The 23815-nt window shown below is 45.9% G+C and overlaps 1 protein-coding gene across 1 annotated transcript in view; it reads left to right on the top strand.

Moving 5' to 3' along the window:
• kalrna (kalirin RhoGEF kinase a) overlaps positions 1–23815 on the top strand; it is a gene marked incomplete at its 5' end in the record, with an annotated part of 113408 nt that overhangs the window by 34862 nt on the left and 54731 nt on the right. Inside the window, 15 exons of the mRNA XM_084478590.1 lie at positions 4635–4766; positions 5686–5784; positions 6442–6573; positions 6785–6907; positions 9387–9578; positions 9702–9871; positions 10285–10459; positions 11124–11355; positions 15873–16039; positions 16273–16392; positions 16501–16569; positions 18153–18302; positions 21175–21324; positions 21759–21873; positions 22059–22174. Coding sequence (XP_084334716.1) covers positions 4635–4766; positions 5686–5784; positions 6442–6573; positions 6785–6907; positions 9387–9578; positions 9702–9871; positions 10285–10459; positions 11124–11355; positions 15873–16039; positions 16273–16392; positions 16501–16569; positions 18153–18302; positions 21175–21324; positions 21759–21873; positions 22059–22174 — 2142 coding nt within the window. The remainder of the gene's footprint in view (positions 1–4634; positions 4767–5685; positions 5785–6441; positions 6574–6784; positions 6908–9386; positions 9579–9701; positions 9872–10284; positions 10460–11123; positions 11356–15872; positions 16040–16272; positions 16393–16500; positions 16570–18152; positions 18303–21174; positions 21325–21758; positions 21874–22058; positions 22175–23815) is intronic.

The following is a 23815-nucleotide window of genomic DNA, read 5'->3' as shown; positions in this document are numbered from 1 at the left end:
GTTTAAACAGCTGTAACATGATGCATTTGTTTGAAGTTGCCTTTCTAAACCGCAGCCTCTCTACAATGCTGGCTGGACCTTAAAGGGGTACACACATTATTTCGCAAACATCCGTTTGACAGTGGATTTTGACACAGTAGGCTTTAGAAACATGGTTGGTGATTGTTTTGATATGTTAACTTCCGGTAAACCAGTTTTTAAGGCATACCAATGCCATATCACCATACCAACCAAGCTCACCATACCTCCACGTACAAAAGACTTCTATTTCTCAAAATATACTCCAATCTGCCCTTGGCAGTCTACGGTCATACTGTTGGTCATACTGTCATACTGTCGATCATACGGTCATACTGTCAGTCATACGGTCATGCTGTCGGTCATACGGTCATGCTGTCCGTCATACGGTCATGCTGTCTGTCATACAGTTATACAGTAATATAGTAGGACCCCTTCATGGTTGCTTGCAACTATATTTATTGTATTTGATCGTGATAAATATAGTTCTACCGCGAGTGAGTGTTTAAAAGAATGAATGAATGCGGGTGATGCTTGGTGCGCGTGTGTGCGCACGCCCATCTGTCTAAACACACGCAAATTAAACACGTAAGTGTATGAGAAGGAAATCGAGTCAGTCGACCTGCGATAAGCAGCTGATTCTGAACGAACTCGTCTTCGAGATGGACGTGTTCTAACGCATTTTTAATCAATGAAATGTTAACACAACAGTATATATCTGACCATTTCATTTTCGAAATTTAACCTGTAAAATCCATAGATTTAGGAGGTCCCCTAGTGGCCGTTAGCTGTAAAAATTCATAGATTAGCCGCACCGTTATATAAGCCGCAGGGTTGAAAAAATGGGAAAAAAGGCACGGCTTATAGTCCGAAAATTACGGTATGTTTGTCCATCTCCGGCCGCCCAGTGCTCGGCCGCCCAGCGCTCGACTTGGGCGGACAAGCTCTGGGCGGGCGGAGATGTTTGCACATTTCAGAAGCAGGGAGATTCTGTACAAAAATATATGTCTAATTTGTCAGTTTTCCGTGTGTCTGCCTGGCACTAATACTTGGACTGACGAGAGGAACCACATGACTGTTCCACCTTAAAGGCGTTACTTGTTACGCGGACCAATTTTGATGACACCTGTCCGCAATTCCACAGCAGGCGGTCAGCCAACAAATCGATGTTGGAGCAAATTCACTCCTCAAACAAATATGTGTAGGCTAATTTGAAGAGTTTGTTTCTGTGTTGAGGTCATGTTTTCGGAGCTCTATGAGGTTGACGTCACACACACACACACACACACACTACTTTGCTTTGTTTAAAAACTTTCTGAAGCTTCAGGCTAATTCATAAAAATATAGAAATATAGTCAGACACAAAACTCATTCAATGTCTTTTCATATTTTCTCAAAGGTGTAAATAGTCCTACTAAAAACATGCATGATTTTTTTCCCCATTTGTCTTTGTTGTGAGCAGTAGTCCTATAGGACAGTGATTATGATTTGCCTCAATATCAGAATAACACCCATAGGACAAATAGCAATTGTTGGTGGAATGCCATTAAGTAGGTCTGTATATGCAGTGTATGATTGTCCAGGCCCTGCAAGTCAGGATGTAGGCTATGAATCTGAACACATTTTTAGGTAGTGGCCATCCCCAAAATGCACCAGAATACAGGAAATCACATCTACCAAATCAAAATTTACAATAACCTTTGTAAAGGTTACTTTACAGACTAGGAGACTAGCGTCAGGAGCTGAACCATCACTACGGTAGAGCTAAGAAGGTTCTACGAGCGCTTCAGACCAACCTTACCAACGAACGACGTACGAAAGAGATTCGTAGCAAAGAACGTTTCAGGAAACACGCAAGATGTTAAGGTAGAACCTCTCTAAAGTAGAGGTTATGAATGACGTAGCGTTAAGAAGGCTTTAAAAAGGGAAACCGGGCCATGGTTGTTACCTTTAGGGAAGGCAATAGGCTACTTGCAACTTTATGCTAAGATTTTTTTTAATAACCTAATAAACTGAAAATGGATTAGAAAACATTTTTGAATTTTCCCATGTATTGGCCGCACCCATCCGGAATTCTGGAAAATTTGTGTATAAACCGCGGCTTATAGTCGGGAAATTACGATACACAATACAACTAGCCTGTTATATATGCCTACCTGGCCTTAGAGAGAATAATCATACACACCAGTGGCGGCTGCTGGTTTTTCAAAGAGGGGAAGCTCATTTTCGGCCTACAACATGTAAATTGTCAATTTATGTGTATATATATATATATATATATGTGTGTGTGTAAATTATGCTCTCTGTTCATTTTCAAGGAAATGCTCTGTCATACCAACTAGCTGTCTTTTTCACTGACTTGACCAGTGTCCTCTCAATGGCCAGCAGAGCTAGGCTGCTTAAATGGCCTTGGCCCATTGTGTTAGGTGTAGGACCCGCTTTAAACAGGATGAGCTCCTTTCTACACCTGCAGATGTAGCTCTAATTGTTGCCACTAATGAAAACAGTTTGTAAAGCTGAGGCACTGCACTGTCCAACTCCATGTCTTTAAGGAACACCAAGAAATCACACAGCTTTCCCCTGTCACCCTGCAAGTCCTGATCTGAATACAGGACTTGAAGTTCAGACCTCAGGCTCCCTGAATCAAAGTGATGGCCAACTACCAAAACGATATTAAACTTGAACAAGGAAATGTGGGAATTATGTTAAACTGAAGCAAGGAATTGTGTGAATATGTGTATGAAATGTACAATGAAAATTGTCTAGCAATTTCGCCCAAGCAAATATCAAGAAATAGGTTGCAGTCCGTCTTTCGACTCGCTTGCAAAATCTGCGATGGGACTGAGGAATGAAGACAGCTCCGGCGACTTTTTATAGTTCAAAATTGCTGTCAATCAAACGGCAACTCAGTCTTTCGCAGACCCTCCAATCATCACGCAGAAGCCCAGCGTCCAGGCCAGCCCACTCCTCCATTCACTCCCAGAGACGCTGAGCGTCCGTGGGAGGGACATAATCGCAGCATTATCCAATGACCGTCGACTTTCGACGCACTAAAAAAAGCTGTTCTATGCAGCCCCATTGAAGTGGATGGACACTGAGCTTCAACAGGCAAACGCACTGTGACGCTAACGCCTCATACCCACTGTACACGTCCGTCGACGGAAGAGAGTGGGCGTGTCCGACGCATGGGGTAAAACACAATCTGCGTATAACATGCGTATAAAGCGATCTGATTGGCCAACGGATCCGTCGCTGCCTGAAAAGTTAAACTTTTCTCAACTTTTGGACGCAAGAGACGGAGCCGATTTGACGGACGGACCCACAATGCATTTCGGGAGCGTCCCATGTAAAGTCAATGAGATCCGTCGACGGACGTGTACAGTGGGTACGAGGCGTAAGGGAATGTATGAGAAGGAAATCGAGTCAGTCGACCTGCGATAAGCAGCTGATTCTGAATGAACTTGTCTTCTAGATGGATGTGTTCTAACGCATTTTTAGTCAATGAAATGTTAACACAACAGTATATATTTGACCATTTAATTTTAGAAATTTTAGGGGAAGCTGAGCTTCCCTTGCAGTCTTAGAGAAATCGCCACTGATACACACATAGCAACTGCCCAGTGATATTGACTTAACGTTAGTTATCAGCAGGACTTATCATTTAACATTACAGTTAGCTCACTTACCGTGTCCTAAATGGCAGGGTGGTGCGCCTTCAAGTGTCTCTTGAGGTTGGTTTGTTCTTCCCACCTCACGCCACAGGGCGTCTCTCCATTTCCCCTTAGTATGGTGCATTGAGTTTTCCTTTCTTCTGAGTTATAACTAAAGTGCGTCCATATATCTAATCTTTGTTTCCGACCAAACTCTTTTTGTGCTGAACATCATGTGGTTGTCATCATTAACTCGCCGTCCTTCTGAGACATCACAGCACCTGGCTGGGGGTCAAGCTGCGCACATCCCTCAACCAATTCAACCAATGACAGGGATGCATTTTTACAGACAGACTAGACGCACAATTGGGGAAAATGTCATGCATTTTGAATGTCCAATAGCACACCACTAACATTTTAGTCCTGTCTCGTCTCGTCAACGAAAACGAAACATACATTTTGTTGTAGTTTTTATTATCAAAGATCTATTTTTAGCTCGTCACATCTTGTCTTAGTCATGGAAAAAAGGTTGTTCACGTCATTTTTCGTTAACGAAATTAACACTGAGACACACATACACACGCACGCACACAGGCACACACCATACGCGCACACACGCACACACGCATACACACACACGCACGCAGGAAGACACACACACACACACACACACACACACACACACACACACACACACACACATGCAGGCACACACACACTTCAAAATATCCCTCTCTTTACTAGCCCATTCCCTCTCTCTCTATTCTCTCTCTCTCTATTCCCTCTCTCTCTCAGCCACACATGCTACCATATAAAAGCCTCCTCTCTCTGTATAGCCCATGATAACATAGCAACCAGGACATAGCAACCAGGCTGAACCACCCGCAACACAATCAGCATAATGATACAGACTCATTCTTTCATTCATCTGTATGTGTTTGTGTGTGTGTGTGTGTGTGTGTGTAGTTCCTCTCTGCGGTGGAGTCCTGGAGTAAGGTGTGTAGTGAGGGAGGTCTGCCCTCGGCCATGCAGGAGCTGGAGCTAGCCATCCACCGCCACCAGAGCCTCTACGAGCAGGTCACCCAGGCCTACAGCGAGGTAGGCTACACCAAGGCCTACAGCGAGGTAGTCTAAACCAAGGCCTACAGCGAGGTAGGCTACAACAAGGCCTACAGCGAGGTAGGCTACAACAAGGCCTACAGCGAGGTAGGCTAAACCAAGGCCTACCAAGGCCTACAGCGAGGTAGGCTAAACCAAGGCCTACAGCGAGCTAGGCTACACCAAGGCCTACAGCGATGTAGGCTAAACCAAGTCCTACAGCGAGGTAGGCTAAACCAAGGCCTACAGCGAGGTAGGCTAAACCAAGGCCTACAGCGAGGTAGGCTAAACCAAGTCCTACAGCGAGGTAGGCTAAACCAAGGCCTACAGCGAGGTAGGCTAAACCAAGGCCTACAGCGAGGTAGGCTAAACCAAGGCCTACAGCGAGGTAGGCTAAACCAAGGCCTACCAAGGCCTACAGCGAGGTAGGCTAAACCAAGGCCTACAGCGATGTAGGCTACAACAAGGCCTACAGCAAGGTAGGCTAAACCAAGGCCTACAGAGAGGTAGGCTACACCAAGGCCTACAGCGAGGTAGGCTAAACCAAGTCCTACAGCGAGGTAGGCTAAACCAAGGCCTACAGCGAGGTAGGCTAAACCAAGGCCTACAGCGAGCTAGGCTAAACCAAGGCCTACAGCGATGTAGGCTACAACAAGGCCTACAGCGAGGTAGGCTACACCAAGGCCTACAGCGAGGTAGGCTAAACCAAGTCCTACAGTGAGGTAGGCTAAACCAAGTCCTACAGCGAGGTAGGCTAAACCAAGGTCTACAGCGAGGTAGGCTAAACCAAGGCCTACAGCAGGCTAAGACGAATACAGGAGGAATTCCTGTTGTGAGTTTGATGTCCTCTCCCCTATGTCACCCAGGCCTACGCGTGGTAAGCTAACGTTCTAACTGTGTCTGCTTCATGTGTTTCCAGGTGAGCCAGGATGGTAAAGCCCTGCTGGACGTCCTACAGAGGCCTCTGGGGCCCGGGAACTCGGAGTCCATGACCGCAACGGCCAACTACTCCAAGGCAGTGAGTCTGCTGTAGTCTAGTGTGTCCTAGTGTAGTGTGTATGTACATTTATGTGTGTGTCGTAGTGTAGTTTGTATGTACATTTATGTGTGTGTGTGTCCCAGTGTAGTGTATATGTACATTTAGTGTAGTGTGTATGTACATGTGTGTGTGTGTGTGTGTGTGTGTGTGTGTGTGTCCCAGTATAGTGTGTATGTATGTGTCTGTTCTCAAATGAAGAATCAAGACCTAAGTATTGATACTTCCCATCCTGATGGTTCAGTTTGGAGAATTGATCCGCACATATACAAATAATAATAATAACCCTAACCCTAAACTTAAAGATATATAATATCAATGTTTTAGTCTACGAGTAACAACTAGTTCAGCACCTCCTCATCTTATAGAAAGGCAGTAGAGTCCATCCTGCCACACAACCACAGAGCTACGGTTCACACTAAATCCCAACCACAGAGCTACGGTTCACACTAATCTGGATGGTGTGTTCTGTGTGTAGTAAGTATTGACGTGATGTTACGATACGAGCCTCAGCTCAGGGACTGCTGTCAAAGAAACGTTGGAGCACATCCCTATCCTCCAGGTCTCTACTCAGAACCCTGTCCTCCCTCAGGTCCTCTGTCCTCCCTAAGGTCCTCTGTCCTGCCTGTCCTCCCTTAGGTCCACTGTATCCTGGACGTGGTCCATGAGGTTCTTCACCACCAGAGGAGGCTGGAGAACATCTGGCAGCACCGCAAGGTCCGCCTGCACCAGAGGCTCCAGCTGTGTGTGTTCCAGCAGGACGTCCAGCAGGTACTGACTCCTCCTCTCCTCTCCTCCTCCCTCCTCATCTCTCCTCCTCTCCTCATCTCTCCTCCTCTCCTCACCCTTATCTTCTCTCTCCTCCTCTTGGTGTGTGTGTGTGTGTGTGTGTGTGTGTGTGTGTGCATTTGTGGGTGCGTGTGTATGTGTGTGTGTGGGTGCATTTGTGTGCGTGCGTGCGTGCGTGTGTGTGTGTGTACAGGTGATGGACTGGATCGAGCACCATGGGGAGGTGTTCCTCAGTAAACACACAGGGGTGGGGAAGTCTCTGCACCGCGCCCGCGCCCTGCAGAAGAGGCACGACGACTTTGAGGATGTGGCCCAGGTCTGGCTGTCTGTCTGTCTGTCTGTCTGTCTCTCTCCAGTCTGTCCGTCTGTCTGTAGCATGTTAAAGCTAGCACTAGGAGGCCACAGCAGAATCAGGATGATGCTACGGTAAGGGGGACAGGTTAAGGGTTCATCTGTGGAGGTATTGGCCTTTAATGGTGATATTAAAGACACCAACAAATGGACTTAAATTAAAGAAAGGTCTGATCCGCTTCTGCAGAGAGATTCTCTGGTAATGAAACACCTTTACATGTATGTACCATGTGTACATGTATGTACCATGTGTACATGTATGGTACATACATGTACACCAGTGGCGGCTGGTGGTTTTTAAAGTGAGGGAGGAAGGACTGCGTGCTTGGTTGCCATTGGCCTGCTTGCACTGTTAGTGGCGTATGGTGGCATAAGTATGTGAGACTCAAGTTGTTTCAGGGTGTTTTGGTGAACTACAAAATAGCAGGGAGGGATAATTATGTGAATAAAATTGATACAAATCCACCAGTGGCAGCATTGTACTTTGAAAGCTGGTGGGCAGCATGTCTTGGACTATAAGGGCAAAAGGAAAGGATGCAAAGCCAATTAGTCAAATCAGGCCTACTCTTGATTTGTAAAACTAAATTAAAAAATCTGAGCCTATCATTGGGCCTATTTTTGCCCTCAATGACTGAAGCTATTGGTTGTAATTTGGCTGTTTATTTTCAGCTACAATTGTTTTAAGAAAAATGAAGACACCAGACCAAAAGTGATGCCATTTAAAATGCATCATGCATTCACTAACATCCTTTCCACAATATCAAACAGAACGGTCAGAGTAACAAACAATTAAAAGAACAACAAGAACATTATTTCACTGTAAGCCTGGGCTGTAAGCCTAACATTTTTGAGGCAAATGTGGATGTTAATGGATGTTTCAGAATGTTGGTCATGGTGTTAAGCTAAATAAGATTGAGGGACTTTATAGATCAAGTCAATCCTCCTCGCTGTTTGTGTTGCAAAGATATCAGTGACCTGGTCATACCAAACGGGATATTTTTTAAGTGATTCAGAATAACATTGTGTGTAGCTCCACGTTTTTGCCAACAGTGGAGTACCCAAAAATAGGTAGGCTCAGTGCATTTATTTTGGGAGCTTGCCCAACTTATTTGGTGGAAACACCAATATAAGCGAACTGAACCGCACCGCTCGGTGGAAACGCCAATAAAAGCGAACAGAGACGTACTGTAAAGCAACGAACAATAGCGCACCGCTCGGTGGAAACAAGGCATACGAGCGGGTTTGTTGGTTCTCGTAGCCTAGAGACTTGAGGGGATTAACCCCACTCCAGGCTGCTCTACAGCCAGGGCTCCTGCTTATTGGTTCATAGCGCAGCCAGGACTTCTTCTTATTGGTTCATAGCGCAGCCAGGGCTCCAGCCTATTCGTGAATAGACGTTGACGCAATTCAGATCCCTTAGCTAGTCCCACCCACTCAGAGGAGGACTTTCTTCCTCTCTCTCATTGATCCCCATGTTATCCACCGGCCGCCAGTAGTGCCCGAGAAATGAGTCAATGGAGGCTGAGGGAGGAACGTCCTCCCAGCAGTAATATTCAATAGGCGATAGGGGGTGCTAATGTCCCTTTACCCAGGGAAACGAACATTACATAAATACAAAGGCATTAAAGTAGTCATATTTAAGGAGATTAATTCATTACAGTAGTCTGGGCAATCTACACTTTTTATTCTCAACAATGTTAAGGAGGATCTTCCTCCTCACTGGAGAAGCCTCCACTGATGTACACATGGTGTGACATCTGATCTCTTGCCCCTCTCTCTGTTTGAAATTGTAATTCAAACGTTATTGGCGTTATTGGCCTGGAACAGAGAAGAGTTCAATGAACCACAACTATAATAGAACACTAAAGTAAGATTCACAAATAACACAAAACTCTCTCTCTCTCTCTCTCTCTCTCTCTCCATGTCTCTCTCTCTCTCTCTCTCTCTCTCTCTCTCTCTCTGTCTCTCTCTCTCTCTCTCTCTCTCTCTCTGTCTCTCTCTCTCTCTCTCTGTCTCTCTCTCTGTCTCTGTGTGTCTCTCGCTCTCTCTCTCTCTCTTTCTCTCTCTCTGTCTCTCTCTCTCTATTCAATTCAATTCAATTCAATAGGCTTTATTGGCATGACATTTTACATGTGTTGCCAAAGCATAATCACAACAATAAGTAACAAATAACAGTATATGAAATAAATAAAGAATAAAAAGTAATGCGAGAACAACAGATAACAAAACAAAACAGATAACAGAATAAAATAGAAAAAAATATAAATAGAATAAAATGAAGAGATGTTAATATTAGGGATAATACAAATAGTAATAATATTGATAAGTAATTAAATAAAATGATAATAAATAAATAGAATAAAAATAAAAGGAGATGGTAGCGGTGGTGGTATAAATGTCTATATGATGATGTCTATGTCTCTCTCTCTCTCTCTCTCTCTCAGAACACCTACACTAATGCAGACAAGCTGCTGGAGGCAGCGGAGCAGCTTGCCCAGACGGGTGAGTGCGACCCGGAGGAGATCTACAAGGCGGCGCGCCACCTGGAGGTCACCATCCAGGACTTTGTCCGCCGCGTGGAGCAGCGCAAGCTGCTCCTGGACCTGTCTGTCACCTTCCACACACACACCAAGGAGGTACACACACACACACACACACACACACACACACACACACACACACACACACACACACACACACACAGCTGACCCCTTTGTTTGTGCGTGCGTGCGTGCATGCGTGTGTGTGTGTGTGTGTAGCTGTGGAGCTGGATGGAGGAGCTGCAGAAGGAGCTACTGGAGGAGGTGCAGAGTGAGGTGGTGGAGGAGGTGCAGCTGATGGTGCAGCAGTTCCAGCAGCAGCAGAGCTCCACGCTGGACGCTACACTCAACGTCATCAAGGAGGGGGAGGGGCTGATGCAGCAGCTCAGGTCAGCTCACCTCCACCTGACTGTCACCATCACCATGACTACCGTCACCATGACCACCGTCATCACCATGACTACCGTCTCACCATGACCACCGTCATCACCATGACTACCATCACCATGATGACCGTCATCACCATGACTACCATCTCACCATGCCTACTATCACCATCACCATGACGACCATCATCACCATGACGACTACCATCACCATCATCATTCCAATGACGACCATCACCACCCTCATGACTAGAATACCATGACTACCATCACCATCACTACCACCATCACCAGCATCAACTGAACCAATATTGAGTAAACAAAGAATGTGTGTGTGTGTGTGTGTGTGTGTGTGTGTGTGTGTGTGTGTGTGTGTGTGTGTGTGTGTGTGTGTGTGTGTGTGTGTGTGTGTGTAGGGATGCAGCCATTTGCACCAGTAGGACGCCCCACTGCAGTTCCATCGCCCACATCCAGGGAGTGCTGCAGCAGCTTGATGAGGCCCAGGCCCAAATGGAGGAACTGTTCCATGAACGCAAGATCAAGCTAGACGTGTTCCTGCAGCTACGCATCCTCCAGCAGTACACCCTGGAGGTAGCCCACGTAGCCCACTGGCTAGATGCTAAGCTAAGCTTACACATCCTCCAGCAGTACACCCTGGAGGTAGCCCCCGTAGCCCACTGGCTAGATGCTAAGCTAACACATCCTCCAGCAGTACACCCTGGAGGTAGCCCATGTAGCCCACTGGCTAGATGCTAAGCTAACACATCCTCCAGCAGTACACCCTGGAGGTAGCCCACGTAGCCCACTGGCTAGATGCTAAGCTAACACATCCTCCAGCAGTACACCCTGGAGGTAGTCCACGTAGCCCACTGGCTAGATGCTAAGCTAACACATCCTCCAGCAGTACACCCTGGCGGTAGCCCACGTAGCCCACTGGCTAGATGCTAAGCTAACACATCCTCCAGCAGTACACCCTGGCGGTAGCCCACGTAGCCCACTGGCTAGATGCTAAGCTAACACATCCTCCAGCAGTACACCCTGGCGGTAGCCCACGTAGCCCACTGGCTAAATGCTAAGCTAACACATCCTCCAGCAGTACACCCTGGTGGTAGCCCACGTAGCCCACTGGCTAGATGCTAAGCTAACACATCCTCCAGCAGTACACCCTGGAGGTAGCCCACGTAGCCCACTGGCTAGATGCTAAGCTAATCTGGAGGTAGCTCTTCCCAGAGAGGCTGACTGGCTTCCCCTCCAGGTGACAGCAGAGCTGGATGCGTGGAAGGAGGACCTGTCCCGGCAGGTGGGCGACGCTGGCAGCTCAGCGGGCGGCGGGATGTCTGCAGGGGGCGTGGCTGACGATGTGGGCGTGGCCGAGCAGCGGCTGAAGAGACACACGGAGAGGAAGACGGCCATGAAGCACATGACCTACGAGGTCCTGCAGCAGGGACAGGACCTGCACCAGTACATCATGGAGGTCCAGGCCTCAGGTACACACTATACACTACACACTATATACACACTACACACTATACACACTACATACACGCACCTACACCAGTACATCATGGAGGTCCAGGCCTCAGGTACACACACACCAGTGGTGATTTCTCTAAGACTGCAAGGGAAGCTCAACTTCCCCTAAAATTTCTAAAATTAAATGGTCAAATATATACTGTTGTGTAAACATTTCATTGACTAAAAATGTGTTAGAACACGTCCATCTCAAAGACGAGTTTGTTCAGAATCAGCTGCTTATCGCAGGTCGACTGACTTGATTTCCTTCTCATTCATTCCCGTAGCGTCACAGTGCATTTGCCTGTTGAAGGTCAGCGTCCATCCACTTCAATGGGGCTGCATAGAACAGCTTTTTTTTAGTGCGTCGAAAGTTGACGGTCATTGGATAATGCTGCGATTATATCCCTCCCACGGACGCTCAGCATCTCTGGGGGTGAATGGAGGAGTGGGCTGGCTTGGACGCTGGGCTTCTGCATGATGATTGGAGGGTCTGCAAAAGACTGAGTTGCCGTTTGATTGACAGCGATTTTGTAGTGTATGTACACTACATACAAAACGTCGCCGGAGCTCTCTTCAGTCCTCAGTCCCATTGCGGATTTTACAAGCGAGTTGAAAGACAAACTGCAACCTATTTCTTGATATTTTCTTGGCGAATCATCATGCATTTCATTCACTTATACACACAATTCCTTGCTTCAGTTTAACATAATCCCCACATTTCTTTGTTCAAGTTTAATATTGTTTTGGTAGTTGGCCATCACTTTGATTCAGGGAGCCTGAGGTCTGAACTTCAAGTCCTGTATTCAGATCAGGACTTGCAGGGTGACAGGGGAAAGCTGTGTGATTTCTTAGTGTTCCTTAAAGACATGGAATTGGACAGTGCAATGCCTCAGCTTTACAAACTGTTCTCATTAGTGGTAACAATTGGAGCTACATCTGCAGGTGTATAAAGGAGCTTCTCCTGTTTAAAGCGGCTCAAGTCCTACACCCGTAACACTATGGGCCAAGGCTGGCCATTGAGAAGACACTGGTCAAGTCAGTGGAAAAGACAGCTAGTTGGTATGACAGAGCATTTCCTTGAAAAGGAACAGAGAGGATAATTTACATATACATAAATTGACAATTTATATGATGTAGGCCGAAAATTAGCTTCCCCTCTTTGAAAGATGAGCAACCGCCACTGACACACACTATACACACTACATACACACACTACACACTATGCATACTACATACACACACTACACACTATGCACACTACATACACACACACTACAATATACACTCTACATACACACACACTACAATATACACACTACATACACACACCTGCACCAGTACATCATGGAGGTCCAGGCCTCAGGTACACACACTGCGCAATATACACACTACATACACACACACTACAATATACACACTACATAGATACACACTACACAGTATACACACTATACAATATACACACTACATAGACACATTGTATAATATAAACACTACATAGACACACACTATACAATATACACACTACCTAGACACACACTATACAATATACACACTACCTAGGCACACACTATACAATATACACACTAAATAGACACTATACAATTTACACACTACATAGACACACACTATACAATATACACACTACCTAGACACACACTGTACAATATAAACACTACATAGACACACACTATACAATATAAACACTAAATAGACACACACTATACAATATACACACTACCTAGACACACACTATACAATTTACACACTACATAGACACACTGTACAATATACACAATACATAGACACTCACACTATAGGCAAGGCAAGGCTTTATTTAAGGCTTTAGCACTTTTTATACATGAGGCAGACTCAAAGTGTTTCACATTGAAATATCATACAATAAAATGAAATAGATAAAAGAAAACAAAGGCTAGGGTTAGGCTTGGATGGTCTTACAGTAGTCTGAGGGCCTTACAGTAGTCTGAGGGCCTTACAGTAGTCTGAAGGGTGGATGGTCTTACAGTAGTCTGAGGGTCTTACAGTAGTCTGAGGGCCTTACAGTAGTCTGAGGGGTGCATGGTCTTACAGTAGTCTGAGGGCCTTATAGTAGTCTGAGGGGTGGATGGTCTTACAGTAGTCTGAGAGCCTTACAGTAGTCTGAGGGGTGGATGGTCTTGCAGTAGTCTGAGGGCCTTACAGTAGTCTGAGGGGTGGATGGTCTTACAGTAGTCTGAGAGCCTTACAGTAGTCTGAGGGGTGGATGGTCTTACAGTAGTCTGAGGGGTGGAGGGCCTTACAGTAGTCTGAGGGCCTTACAGTAGTCTGAGGGGTGGAGGGCCTTACAGTAGTCTGAGGGCCTTACAGTAGTCTGAGGGCCTTATAGTAGTCTGAGGGCCTTACAGTAGTCTGAGGGGTGGATGGTCTTACAGTAGTCTGAGGGCCTTACAGTAGTCTGAGGGGTGGAGGGTCTTACAGTAGTCTGAGGGTCTTACAGTAGTCTGAGGGCCTTACAGTAGTCTGAGGGCCTTATAGTAGTCTGAGGGCCTTACAGTAGTCTGAGGGGTGGATGGTCTTACAGGAGTCTGAGGGGTGGAGGGCCTTACAGTAGTCTGAGGGCCTTACAGTAGTCTGATGGCCTTACAGTAGTCTGAGGGCCTTACAGTATTCTGAGGGGTGGAGGGTCTTACAGTAGTCTGAGGGCCTTACAGTAGTCTGAGGGGTGGAGGGCCTTACAGTAGTCTGAGGGGTGGAGGGTCTTACAGTAGTCTGAGGGTCTTACAGTAGTCTGAGGGCCTTACAGTAGTCTGAGGGGTGGATGGTCTTACAGAAGTCTGAGGGCCTTACAGTAGTCTGAGGGCCTTACAGTAGTCTGAGGGGTGGAGGGTCTTACAGTAGTCTGAGGGTCTTAAAGTAGTCTGTGGGGTGGAGGGCCTTACAGTAGTCTGAGGGTCTTACAGTAGTCTGAGGGGTGGAGGGCCTTACAGTAGTCTGAGGGTCTTACAGTAGTCTGAGGGGTGGAGGGCCTTACAGTAGTCTGAGGGTCTTACAGTAGTCTGAGGACCTTACAGTAGTCTGAGGGCCTTACAGTAGTCTGAGGGGTGGATGGTCTTACAGTAGTCTGAGGGTCTTACAGTAGTCTGAGGGCCTTACAGTAGTCTGAGGGGTGGATGGTCTTACAGTAGTCTGAGGGCCTTACAGTAATCTGAGGGGTGGAGGGTCTTACAGTAGTCTGAGGGGTGGATGGTCTTACAATAGTCTGAGGGCCTTACAGTAGTCTGAGGGCCTTACAGTAGTGGAGTCAGGATGAGATGAAAGCATGTGCCACCCTTTCTAAATCATTAAGCGAAGACCTTGGATAAGAGGCTCAGCTGGGTTAAGCTTTCTGAGTTGTGTATGTTTGTCCAATTCAATATTACTGTCCATGACTATACCTAGATGTTTTCCCCTTGGTATTACATGTGGTTCCAGGGAACACAGGTCCATCTGAGGGACATCACTGGCACCGTCGGGTCCCAATATCAGGAATTCAGCTTTACTCCCATTAAAGTTTAGAAAAGTTAAAGCCTACCAAGTTTTGATATCCTTTAGACAGTCCAACAAATATTTAAAAGAGTTTGCATCATTCTGTTTCAACGGCAGGTCAATCTGTCTGTCATCCATATAGCAGTGGTACGATGATACTAAGTGATACTAAGAATTGTACCTAAGAGGAGCGAATAGAGGGAGAATAACCCTTTATCCCTGTACCTAACGCTAATCCTACCCCCAATAGCAGTGGAAAGAGAAGAACCCTGATATATAATATGTATGGAAGTGTTCTTCCATCCATATGCAGGGTTTCAGTGATGTTAAAGTAGACTACCGTCTTCACAACAAATCTCTTTTAGATCCATAAGCAATTGATGGCACTACAAACCTTAGAAATATTACAGACAACACTATTCTTATGAGTGTAGAACAAAACAAACTGAAGTGACCAGGCTATTTGTGAGGCAGGAAAGGCTATTTATACGACCTAGCAGAGTATTCATTTACTCAATTGATTCAACATAGGACTGCTCATACATGAGAGAGTTGTATTCTTCCATTGATGGTTATGCTGACAGCTGTCAACCCTCTTCAACACTCATCAGTCAACACACACACACCAACCCTTTTTAACAGCAATACACAAGTGGGTAGCTGGGCTCCATACGGGGCCCAGCAGAATATATAGAGGGAGGCAGGCTACTGGAGACAGGGAACAGGGATCTCTGCTGAATAGATGGATTATAGAACCGTGACTCCACCTTACTGAACCGTGACTCCACCTTACTGAACCGTGACCATTGTTATGTCCATTATTTGTGAATGGCTAATGCCTACTACACACTGTCATAACAGTGTGTCTCTCTCTCTCGCTCTCTCTCTCTCTCTCTCTCTCTCTCTCTCTCTCTCTCTCTCTCTCTCTCTCTCTCTCTCTCTCTCTCTCTCTCTCTCTCTCCAGGTATGGAGCTGACTAGTGAGAAGGAGCCAGACCTGGCCTCTCAGGTGCAGGAGATGCTGGAATTCCTCCACGAGAGGCAGCAGGAAGTGGAGCTCAGCGCCGAGATCAGCCACGCCCGCCTGGAGCAGCACCTGCAGCTCACTCACCTACAGGCGGAGGTCCAACAGGTAGGGCTCATATCACACCTGTGGTCATACAGGTAGGGGGAGGGGCTCACATCACACCTGTGGTCATACAGGTAGGGGGAGGGGCATGTATCACACCTGTAGTCATACAGGTCTTATATTGCTTGCATTGCTAGGTGTAGTAATATGACGTATGTGTAGAAGGAGTGAAGCCAACTGGTAAGCTAACATAAATAATATTAGGGTCTAGGTAGGTAATGAATGTGCTTCTCTAGGTGTTGGGATGGATCCGTAACGGGGAGTCCATGATGAACGCCAGCCTGGTGAACGCCAGCTCTCTGTCTGAGGCAGAGCAGCTGCAGAGAGAACATGAGCACTTTCAGATGGCTATAGAGGTACACACACAAACACACACTCATACACACACTAGGATATGTTGCACAGTGTGTAACCTTGTGTGGATAGAAGTTTCTGCTAAAAGACTTTCTCCTATCTCTCCTCAGTCCCTGTTCCACGCCAACTCCCTCCAGAAGACCCATCAGAGCGCCCTGCAGGTCCAGCAGAAGGCTGAGGTACAGCTCCTCTCTACTTACTCCCATCATGATGTGTATTTCCATGTTATTATAAAGACCTGGTCTCCTGGCTCCCAGGGTCTAGACCTGGTCTCAGGGTCTGGACTTGGTCTCACCAGGTCTAGACCCAAGAGACCAGGTCTAGACCCTGAGACTAGGTCTAGACCCAGGAGACCAGGTCTAGACCCTGAGACCAGATCTAGACCCGGAGACCAGGTCTAGACCCTGGAGACCAGGTATAGACCCAGGAGACAAGGTCTAGACCCTGAGACCAGGTCTAGACCCAGGAGACCAGGTCTAGACCCTAAGACCAGGTCTAGACCCAGGAGACCAGGTCTAGAACCTGAGACCAGGAGACAAGGTCTAGACCTTGTCTAGACCTGGTCTCAGGGTCTAGACCTGGTCTCCCGGTCTAGACCTGGTCTCCCGGTCTAGACCTGGTCTCCGGGTCTAGACCTGGTCTCAGGGTCTAGACCTTTGCTCAGGGTCTAGACCTGGTCTCAAGGTCTAGACCTGGTGTCCTGGTCTCAGGGTCTGGACCTGGTCTCCAGGGTCTAGACCTGGTCTCCGGGTTTAGACCAGGAGACCTGGTCTCAGGGTCTACACCTGGTCTCCTGGTCTCCGGATCTAGACCTGGTCTCAGAGTCTAGACCTGGTCTCCGGGTCTAGACCTGGTCTCCTGGTCTCCTGGGTCTAGACCTGGTCTCAGGGTCTAGACCTGGTCTCCAGGGTCTAGACCTGGTCTCCTGGCTCTGTAGCGACATGGTCATCCTCCTCTGGTCTGAATGGATACGTTCTATCCTCTCCCCTGAAGAGACAGGGTGTGTAACTGGTGTGTAACTCCACTGTGTGTAACTGGTGTGTAACTGGAGTGTAACTGGTGTGTAACTCTGCTGTGTGTAACTGGTGTGTAACTGGTGTGTAACTCCACGGTGTGTAACTGGTGTGTAACTGGTGTGTAACTCCACGGTGTGTAACTGGTGTGTAATTCCATGGTGTGTAACTCCGTGGTGTGTAACTCCTCATGGTGTGTAACTCCATGGTGTGTAACTCCAGGGTGTGTAACTCCTCATTGTGTATCTCCATGGTGTGTAACTCCTCATGGTGTGTAACTCCAGGGTGTGTAACTCCTCATGGTGTGTAACTCCAGGGTGTGTAACTCCTCATGGTGTGTAACTCCAGGGTGTGTAACTCCTCATGGTGTGTAACTCCATGGTGTGTAACTCCTCATGGTGTGTAACTCCATGGTGTGTAACTCCAGGGTGTGTAACTCCTCATGGTGTGTAACTCCATGGTGTGTAACTCCTCATGGTGTGTAACTCCTCATGGTGTGTAACTCCAGGGTGTGTAACTCCTCATGGTGTGTAACTCCTCATGGTGTGTAACTCCAGGGTGTGTAACTCCTCATGGTGTGTAACTCCAGGGTGTGTAACTCCTCATGGTGTGTAACTCCTCATGGTGTGTAACTCCAGGGTGTGTAACTCCTCATGGTGTGTAACTCCAGGGTGTGTAACTCCTCATGATGTGTAACTCCAGGGTGTGTAACTCCAGGGTGTGTAACTCCAGGGTGCATGTGTGTGCAGGCCCTCCTGCAGGCGGGGCACTATGACCCTGAGGCACTGCGTGTGTGTGCGGAGGAGGTGGCGGTCAGCTGGCAGCAGCTGATGCTGAAGATGGAGGACCGGCTGAAGCTGGTCAACGCCTCAGTGGCCTTCTACAAGACCTCTGAACAGGTACACACACACACACACACACACACACACACACACACACACACACACACACACACACACACACACACACACACACCACACACACTACACACACACATTACACACACACACACACACACACACACACACACACACACACACACATTACACACACACACACACACACACACACACACACACACACACATACATTACACACACACACACACCTAATCCTAACCAAAAAACATACTGAACCGTGACTTAAAAACCGAGGTACGTACCGAATTGTGACTTTTGTGTATTGTTACACCCCTACACTACACACATCATACACACAATTCAATCCTCATCTTCATCTGCTTACCCGTGGTCGGGTCACATTGACCAGCTCTGACAGGGGATCCTGAGGCGAAGGATAGAATCTCTCCATCTAGTCCTTCCCAAACCTCCTTAAGTGACCTTAGTCACTTAAGGAGTTAGAAAGTCCTTTCTAAGCAGAGGAGCTGCGGCTCTATCTCTAATCCGAGTTCCTCACAGATGGCTGAACTTTTAAGGGAGACGCCAGCCACCCTCCTGAGAAAACCCATCTCGGCCGCTTTTACCCGCAATCTCGTTCTTTGGGTCATCACCCATCCCTCATGACCATAGGTGAGGATAGGAACGAAGATCAATCGGTAGATACAGAGCTTTGCCTTGCGGTTCAGGTCTCTTTTCATCACAATGGTGCGGTAAAGTGAACGCAATACCGCCCCCACTGCTCCGATTCTCCAGCCAATCTCACACTCCATCGTACCCTCACTCACAAACAAGACCCCAAGCTACTTGAACTCCTTCAGCTGGGCTACTCACACAATTCAATTTCAATTTCAATTTTATTTGAAAGGGACCATGTGCAATTAAAACTGTAAATAAAAAAATACAAATAAATGTAACCATTTGATGCATCGCACTTAGGGTCATTTAAATCTGCAGTCCCCCTGCATTACACTTGCTTTACAAGTGTGTTGTTTTGAGAGTTTGAAGTGATTTTTTGGGTAAGCTTTCAGGCACCAAACAAACCACAGTTTTTTTTATATTGTCTGGAATAGTGTTCCATTGTGTAACAGTTTAAACAGAGAAGGCTGCCTGCCCAAATGCTGAATAGGGTACAGTGCAGTTATGTATGGAAGCTATTCTAGTGAACCTTACAGAGCCACGGTAACAGACAAACAGGTGGGAGCCAAGCCTTTTTGGATTTTGTAAACTGTACATAGCTTTGAAAATACTGTGAAATTTTCAAGTAAATACATTGTGTTTGTGTAGTATGTCACAATGGTGATACCTTAGTGTCTTTTTATCAGATTTTCAGAGCCTGTTTTTACAAGTATTCTATAGGCCTGATTGTTGGACTAGCCTGCCCCCAGCAGGTGATACAGTATGAGATGTGTTGAAAAATTAGGGCATGCAGAAATGTCTTACCAGCCTCTGTAGAATTTTTTTGTTAACATTTGCCATGTTAAATTTTATAGTTTTTGTCATTTTCTTGATGTGTTTCTTGAAGCTGAGATTTGAATCTAGTATTACACCAAGATATTTTAATTACAGTCTCAATCTGTTCACCTTTAATGCAGACATTTACATCTGGGATGTTCAGCTTCGTTTTGGAAAATAACATACCTTTTGTTTTGCTCACATCCAAAGTAAGACAGGATTGGTCTTGCCACTCAACCACTCCTTCCAGAACACTGGTTAGTTTCACAGCTGATAGCTGAGCTGATTTTGCATGTGTGTAAAAATCAGTGTCTAAAGTCATACCTCTATGTCATGACAATACTGTGGAAGGTCATTGATGTGTAGAGACTAAAAAGTAGCGGGCCTAACACAGATCCTTGAGGTACACCCATTGTGCACTTCAAGTAGCTGGAGCATGCATCGTTGATTTTCACACTGTTTTCTGAATCCAAACTGGGCAGAATTTAGACCAGGGTTGCAACTGTTAATGTGGTCTGTAAGTTGTTTTATGACCACTTTCTCTGCAACCTTAGAGATTACTGGCAGTATGCTTATGGGTCTATAGTTACTGACTTCATGGCGGTTTCCAGATTTGAAGATGGGAGTCACAATTACATGTTTCAAGTCCTTAGGAAAGAAACTGTGCAATGGAGAGGTTTACTAAATGAGCAATAGGGGGAATTAGAGTAGCTGAATATTTCTTAATAAAGACTGTGTCCTGATGGGAAGCATCTCTGCTTTTTGAGTTTCTTATGGCGCAAATCACTGTCTTTACTTCCTCTTCGGTGACTGTGACTAGGTCCCCTCTCCCTCTCCCGCAACATGCAAGTTGATGCACTGTTTCATACATTTAAAATTGTTTCCTAACTCCTGAACAGATTTGATTAAAAAAATAATTAAAAATGGAGGCAACTGTAGTATCATCATTTATTGTCCTTCTGTGGTGATGAGCTCTCCCTATTAAACTGTTGATACAACTCACACTATCCTTTCTGTACAACACTCCTGAATACACACATAAATAATATTCACTTATATCAAATGTTTTAAGAGGGAAACTAAATGGAGAATGAAGCCATTACCCTGCTGTCCTCCCTGATGGTAGGTTCACCTCTTACACCATTAGCCTGAGGCTCTCCACCACAGCCTTTACTGACCTTCAGGGAGTCGGCCTGCTACCACTAACTTGTTAACATGTAGTGTTAACATGTAGGGGAACGCCCTCCGAGACTAAAACCACCATTGAATGGTTCTGAACTCAAAGACAAAAAATTATGTTTGTTTACTTCCTCGGTATGTCGGGGTGTGTGTGTGTGTGTGTGTGTGTGTGTGTGCTTGAATGATGTGTTTGTGTGTACTCCATTGGTGTGTTGGGCGGTGTGTGTGTGTGTGTGTGTAGGTGTGCAGTGTGTTAGAGAGTCTAGAGCAGGAGTACCGAAGAGATGAGGACTGGTGTTCGGGTCACGACAAGGTCAACTCTGTTGCCGATGGCGACCAGCTACTCCCCCTCATTAGCAAACACCTGGAGCAGAAGGAGGCCTTCCTCAAGGTAATGCACACACACACACACAGACACAAGCAAACACGTACATGCACATGTATACACATACGCACTCACACACACACACACACACACACACACACACACACACAAACACCCACACACACACATGTTCTAAAGGTGTTGTAAGAGGTCAATGTTGAATTACCTGGCCTAGTGTGTGTTAACGTGTTGTAACCTGGTGTGTTAGTGTGTGTGGAGGTCCATGTGTGGAGGTCAATGTTGAATTACCTGGCCTAGTGTGTGTTAACGTGTTGTAACCTGGTGTGTTAGTGCATTGTAACCTGGTGTGTTAGTGTGTTGTAACCTGGTGTGTTAGTGTGTTGTAACCTGGTGTGTTAGTGTGTTGTAACCTGGTGTGTTAGTGTGTTGTAACCTGGTGTGTTAGTGTGTTGTAACGTGCTGTGGTAATGTTCCCGTAGGCGTGTACCCTGGCCAGGAGGAACGCAGAGGTGTTCCTGAAGTACATCCACAGGAACAACTTCACTCTTCCAGGGGGAACCCCTCACACCAGAGCCCCTGAACAGCAGGTCAAAGGTCAGGAGGTCAACCAGCCACACCTTGCATTGACCAACATAAAATGATGACTGCTGATACCTACTGTGTGTATGTTTATATATGTGTGTGTGTGTGTGTGTGTGTGTGTGTGTGTGTGTGTGTGTGTGTGTGTGTGTGTGTGTGTGTGTGTGTGTGTGTGTGTGTGTGTGTGTGTGTGTGTGTAGCTATCCTCAACGAGCTGCTCCAGAGGGAGAACAGAGTTCTTCACTTCTGGACCTTGAAGAAACGCCGGTTGGACCAGTGCCAGCAGTACCTGGTGTTCTTACACAGCGCCAAGCAGGTCACACACACACACACACACACACACACACACACACACACACACACACACACACACACACACACACACACACACACACACACACACACACACACACACACGCTTTGATAGCATGTTGTCTCTGGGTCCCTACATTAAAAAAAATAACTCATTGGATGAACTCAATTAAATTGTGGGCAGAATTTCCATCCAATAAATATATGTTACCCCAACCTAAAACAAGTCCATCGATTCAATATAATGTATTTGAGTTCATCTACCAATTTTTTTTAAAGTTGGTCCAGCTGAAACTAAATTCATCTATCTAATGAAATTTAATTGAGTTACCTCTACATATTTGTGTCAAAGAGAGCTAAACAAAAGTGATTATATTAAAGTAGTTAAAATAAATTGTGTTTGTTCAACCTAAAAATATATGGTTAATTGAAAATAAATTATTCAAAAATCCCCCCCCCACCCCTATAACCCCATATAACATACATGAGACATTACCTGTTTGAGGTGCTTTTATTTAAACCCAACCGGATCATTAGTGCAGCCAAAAGATTATTTATTTCGAACAAGACTTCAAAATAAGTAAGTATTAGTAGTAATTCCTCAATAGAGGTCCTCAAAAGGTCAATAGAGCTCTGAATACAATATGTGCATATGCACATGCTCAAAATACAACTGTGCTCATGCACGCAAACATTTGAAAAAAAAAATCAGAGAGGAGCAATTACAGACCAATGCTCTATTATTTATGGCTCAAAGCTCAGTTAAAAAAGAAAAAAAAAAGAAAGTGTCAGTTCCAGTGTTATTGGTCACCCGTTCCTCACATGAACAGTTTGATTTTCAACTGCTGTATTTTGGTGTTGAGCCTGTGTCCATCCAGATTCATGAGGATTTTCTGGACAAACTCAAAAGTGTTCAGGTTGTCTGGGCAACTAAGATCCAGAGCATAGATAACCCAAACAGCATGAGAAAAGCCATTGTAGCACTTCCGACATTGGTGAGGACTTTCACACCTTCAATGACGACTCCAATGTCATCTGGCTCCTCAAACTGACAGACTGTGTGAATGCCCATAACTGTGGCAACAATGTCGTTCTCTGCATCCTCAGAGTTGTAGTCGCTCGCTGCAGGCAGAATAGGAGCAAAATGGCGCGTGCCTCTGGGCGTGGAAAGAGCTAGACTAAGGGCATGGTCACCTCACCTGCGCATGCTCCCCTAATTGACATCAATCTTTTTGGGTTGAACGGATAGGTCAGCAGCGTCAGCAGAGACGATGAATACATTTTAAGTTACACGTGTTAAACTATTTTGTTTTTTATTTGAATTAATATATATATTTCATTAGACAAATATAATATTAATTTGTCATATCTAAGAAGGGTTTGAATCATTTATTTGAGTGTAACATCTCCTAACGCTCCCTTCCTCCCACCGGGCCGTTGGAATAATCTCCAGGACCCCCTGTTGTGTAGAATCAAGACCGAAGAATAAAGCTTATTAGATGAAACCTCAAACTGTTTCATATTTAGAGAGGAGGAACAGCTCTGACTGCTTCATATTTAGAGAGGAGGAACAGCTCTGACTGTTTCATATTTAGAGAGGAGGAACAGCTCTGACTGTTTCATATTTAGAGAGGAGGAACAGCTC

The sequence above is a fragment of the Micromesistius poutassou genome (genome assembly GCF_964030765.1).
Source record: "Micromesistius poutassou genome assembly, chromosome: 14".
NCBI classification, from domain to species: Eukaryota; Metazoa; Chordata; class Actinopteri; order Gadiformes; family Gadidae; genus Micromesistius; species Micromesistius poutassou.
Note: the sequence above shows the minus strand (reverse complement) of the source record. Positions and strands in the feature narration are given on the sequence as shown.